The 4,594-nt window shown below is 35.9% G+C and overlaps 1 protein-coding gene and 1 non-coding gene across 2 annotated transcripts in view; one reads left to right on the top strand and one right to left on the bottom strand.

The window, feature by feature from the left end:
• Positions 1-140: 140 nt before the first annotated feature.
• Positions 141-212, bottom strand: TRNAT-UGU. The gene has a single exon. It is a non-coding gene; the product is annotated as a tRNA-Thr (tRNA).
• Positions 213-303: 91 nt separating this feature from the next.
• The window catches only part of LOC111386674 (eukaryotic translation initiation factor 3 subunit E), an 8,705-nt gene continuing 4,414 nt past the window's right edge, over positions 304-4,594 (top strand). Inside the window, exons 1-7 of the mRNA XM_023011136.1 lie at positions 304-596; positions 1,746-1,900; positions 2,299-2,526; positions 2,623-2,744; positions 3,068-3,287; positions 4,137-4,279; positions 4,487-4,592. Of these exons, the coding sequence (XP_022866904.1) occupies positions 386-596; positions 1,746-1,900; positions 2,299-2,526; positions 2,623-2,744; positions 3,068-3,287; positions 4,137-4,279; positions 4,487-4,592 (1,185 nt within the window). The 5' untranslated portion in view covers positions 304-385. The remainder of the gene's footprint in view (positions 597-1,745; positions 1,901-2,298; positions 2,527-2,622; positions 2,745-3,067; positions 3,288-4,136; positions 4,280-4,486; positions 4,593-4,594) is intronic.

Here is a 4,594-nt window from a genome sequence, read left to right as displayed (position 1 = left end):
GTTCCTTTTGAAGGTTACTTTACAATTAGGAGGTATCAAATTATTTTCCTTTTTTTGGGGGTATTTTTAGTTTTTTCGGAAGGAAAAATAAAAAATAAAATCAGTTTATAATGATTAAAGTAAAACAATAAAATTATATTTGCCCCCATGCAGGATCGAACTACAGACCTTCAGTTTACAAGACTGACGCTCTACCACTGAGCTATAGGGGCTTTTGTACATATGGCCACTACTAGAATAAATTTGAACTGTAATAGTATTAAACCCTAGGAAAGCCCACATCCACAGATCCACTAGCCAATCCTGTACAAAAACCCAAACTCCTTCACCACCATAGCCGCCACCACGGTTGCTGGCGATAGATTAGACATAAAGAAAAGAAGCAATGGCGTCGAAGTATGATTTGACGCAGCGAATAGCGCCGCAGCTGGACAGGCACCTGGTGTTCCCGCTACTGGAATTCTTGCAGGAGAGGGGACTGTATGCGGAGGAGGATATTCTAAAGGCGAAGATAGAGCTTCTTAACCACACGAATATGGTCGATTATGCCATGGATATCCACAAGTCACTCTATCACTCTGAAGACGTTCCCCAAGGTAAAAAGTCGCATGCATAGATACATACTTGCATATGTATATATTTATGTGTCCAGATAAGAGTCTTCTATCAGTTTTACCTATTATTTTCGTAGCTGCTTTGTTGGTAGGATTTGTGAAAATTAGAATTTTGAAGGTTTTTGATTTGTTTGGTGCATTTTCAAATATCAAGCACAGATTCTAGCATGAATATGTAGGCATCGATGTTTGTAAAGAAGGGTTTTCGTTTGTTGTAAATTTTTGACATAACAGTTTTTACCTGGTATTGTGACTGCTGCTTTGACTTATGATAGATTGTTCCGTGAAAATTGAGATTTTTAGGGTTTCTGATTTGTTGGCTGCCTTCTCAAAATACGTGGGTATGTATAGGAGAGGGTGCTATTTTTGAAGGGCCATTGTGACATCATTTTATGACTGCTGTATGACAATTTCGGTTCTCATGGTTCTGATATCCCTGCGAATTTCAAAAACTGAAAAAAGGAAAACCTACTTGCCCACCTGAAAATAAAACCAGCCTGCATTTATTTGGGAGACCCAGTGAATTTGAACTTTAGACGGGGATTAATTTACCAATTTTTGTAACTAACTGTGGATACACGGTTATATGGTTACTAGGGCTTGGCTGTTGGGTATATTTAGAGATGAAGTTTTAATTCAGATAGTCGAGTTAACTGATTTTTCAGCTACTAGTCTGAATATACAAGTGCATCTCTGATTTGTGTTCTTGTAGCTTTGGTACATGGCGTGTTATTTACATGTTGGTATGTGGAGGGATTAATGTCTTATGCACGAAGATGCTTTCATATTAGCTTACATCCAAGTAGGAGCCTGGATTTGGAATTGTAAATATCAAACTATTCCAAATTATATATTCTTATTCGTCGATTTGAGCATGTTGATATAGTAACTGAGTAGATTTAGTATTGGTTATACATTTTTTTCACTTATTTTCTATCGACTGACATTTCGGGACTTTGTCCACGGGTTGCCATATTTTTCCATGAATTATTTCTTATTCCTAATGGCTTCAAGTCCAAGTCCACCTTTGCTTTGCCAAGACATTATCCTTTTTGAGATGCAGTGGTGGAGGGCTTGTGTTTGAGTTGATTTTTTAACTTTCTCTGTGTGTGCACGTGCGCGCTTGTTTAGAGATGGTGGAAAGGAGAGTTGAGGTGGTGGCCAGGCTGAAATCACTGGAGGAGGCTGCAGCTCCTATCGTAACTTTTCTGCAGAATCCTAACGCTGTTCAAGAATTGAGGGCTGAAAAACAGCACAATCTTCAGATGTTGAATGATCGTTATCAGGTTAGGATTCATATAGTTTGCACAATTTGAAGTCTTCTGAATAGTATGGGTGTATGGCAATGTGTCTACTACTCATAGATAAGGTGTTAAAGTTCCTTTGTAACGATAGAGGTATAATGAAAATGAAAACTTGAAGGAGACGTCTTAGAGAGTGCACATGGTTGCTAAATAAATGGATAATGCATATAATTTCTTGTATAAACCTGAGGGTGCCGAATTTCGACATGGTCACTTTGTCATTTCTCCCACACGAAATTGCCTTTGTGAATGAATCATAATCCATATCATGGTTAAAAACTGCACTTGTTAATTAAGTGACTGAATAGTTGAAGGCCTATCTTGTCATCATTTCCATTGAATTGTCTAACTGATTAAGCACATATAATATTGTTATCCAGATTGGAACCGAACAGATAGAGGCATTGTATCAGTATGCCAAATTTCAGTTTGAATGTGGAAACTACTCTGGTGCTGCTGATTATTTGTACCAGTATCGGGACCTGTCCATGAATAGTGAAAGGAGTTTGAGTGCATTATGGGGAAAACTAGCTGCTGAGATATTGATGCAGAATTGGGACACTGCATTGGAAGAACTCAACCGCTTGAAGGAAATAATTGATTCTAAGGTTGCTTTTATTGCATATTAGGATTCTATTAACTGGTTCTTGTCTTTACTTGTATGATACAAGAATTTTGATATTGTGATGATACATGGTTTGCAGAATTTCTCTTCTCCTTTGAATCAAGTTCAGGGTAGAATATGGCTTATGCATTGGAGTCTGTTCATCTTCTTCAACAATGAAAATGGAAGGACGCAGATTATTGACTTATTTAATCAGGACAAGTATGGCTCAGGGACTAAGATTTACGTTTAATTGAGTTGAAATGAATTTAGAGCTCCACCTAAAGCTGTTTAAATAATGCTTAATTTATACATATAAGTTGGCATTCTTGCAATTTACTTTTTCGTAAGATCACATTTATGGCTTTTTTTTCTTGAATCTACTTATCTTTCTTGTTTTTATTTCTGTTCTTAACTCTGGATTCGTCTTGTCACTGAAAACTCCCGAAAATGGAATAGAATTTTTGAAGAAAGATAATACATATGTTACTACCTCCCTCTAGGTAAGACTTTGGGCTAATTTGATACGATACAATCTCTATCAGGTATTTGAATGCTATTCAAACAAATGCTCCCCATCTCTTGCGTTACCTAACAACTGCATTCATCGTCAACAAAAGGAGGAGGCCTCAATTCAAAGATTTTATAAAGGTTATTCAGCAAGAGCAGCACTCTTTTGAAGATCCCATCACAGAGTTTTTGGCATGTGTATATGTCAATTATGACTTTGATGAGGCTCAAAAAAAGATGAAAGTGTGTGAAGAAGTAAGATTCCTAACTCCAAATAGTTCCCTTATCCTTTTCTTTACTTAATTATGCATTTTCATTGAAAAATAGGTATAGAAATGGAAGTCGTTCAACACTTTTTTGATTTCTTGCGTATTATTATATGCACACTTTTTTTGTTTGGATTTGATACATTTAATCAGTATAAAGTTAATTTTTTTGCCCCTCTAGTATTCCACCCCTCTACTAGCTAAATAAATGAATATTAATGAGGTAGCACCAATTTTTATTACCTCGAATTTGCATTTTGTTGATTCACATGTATGTTGTGCAATCTTTTCTTCATATTCTTTTTCAGCTGTTAGTTTCAACATGAAAACTGTCACATGAGACGTTACTTCTTAGAACTTAATCCTGTTAATAAGGACATCATATGCTAATAAATCCAATGGTCTTGCGAAATGCTGTGAGCTAAATTTTCTGTAAAGCCCTATCTTCTAGATGTCTATAATTGTTTTCTTCTGTACTATGACATTATTTTTGTTTGACGACTACATGCCATTTTCCCATTCTTTAGATCAGTTCACTTCAAATTAGTGAGGCCATATTATTTCAAGATTTGTTTTGTTTGTCCCTTCCAGGAACTAAGTAATTTAACCTGAAAATGCCAATTTCCTGCTCATTGATCCACTAAAAAATGAAACTAATTTAGAAGTCTCTTATATTTGTTGCACTAGCTGTTTTCTAATTGCATAGTCCAGTGTACTAATCTTGATTTGCCACATCTTTGCTTTATGATTTTAAAGCCAGTGTGCATAGAATGCTACTTTTTTTTTTTTTTTAATCTATGTCCTTTACGTGCCTTTGGAACATGGTATTTTGATGCAGGTTATATTGAATGATCCATTCCTGGGAAAACGAGTGGAAGAGGGGAGCTTTACGATTGTACCATTAAGAGACGAGTTCCTTGAAAATGCTCGCCTTTTTATGTTTGAAACCTATTGCCATATTCATCAGCGTATTGACATGGGGTATGCGCTTTAAATTGTTCATTGCACAATTTAATATAGCCCCCATTCTACCTGTCCCCAAGTTTTTCTTGCTTCTTTGGTTAAAATGTAGCCTAGATCCACAAAATTATGGGCTTTATTATACTAATTTTCCTAACTTACCTACATTTTTAGTTTATAATACCTATTGAATCATTTAAAGTTCGAATTTTGTTGTTCTCTTGGCAGGGTGCTTGCCGAGAAACTGAATTTGAATTATGACGAGGCAGAAAGATGGATTGTGAATCTTATAAAGACCTCAAAACTTGATGCCAAGATTGATTCTCAGACGGGAAC

Source organism: Olea europaea, unplaced genomic scaffold (genome assembly GCF_002742605.1).
Source record: "Olea europaea var. sylvestris unplaced genomic scaffold, O_europaea_v1 scaffold3665, whole genome shotgun sequence".
Lineage (NCBI taxonomy): Eukaryota > Viridiplantae > Streptophyta > Magnoliopsida > Lamiales > Oleaceae > Olea > Olea europaea.
This window is presented reverse-complemented; position numbering and strand designations above follow the sequence as displayed.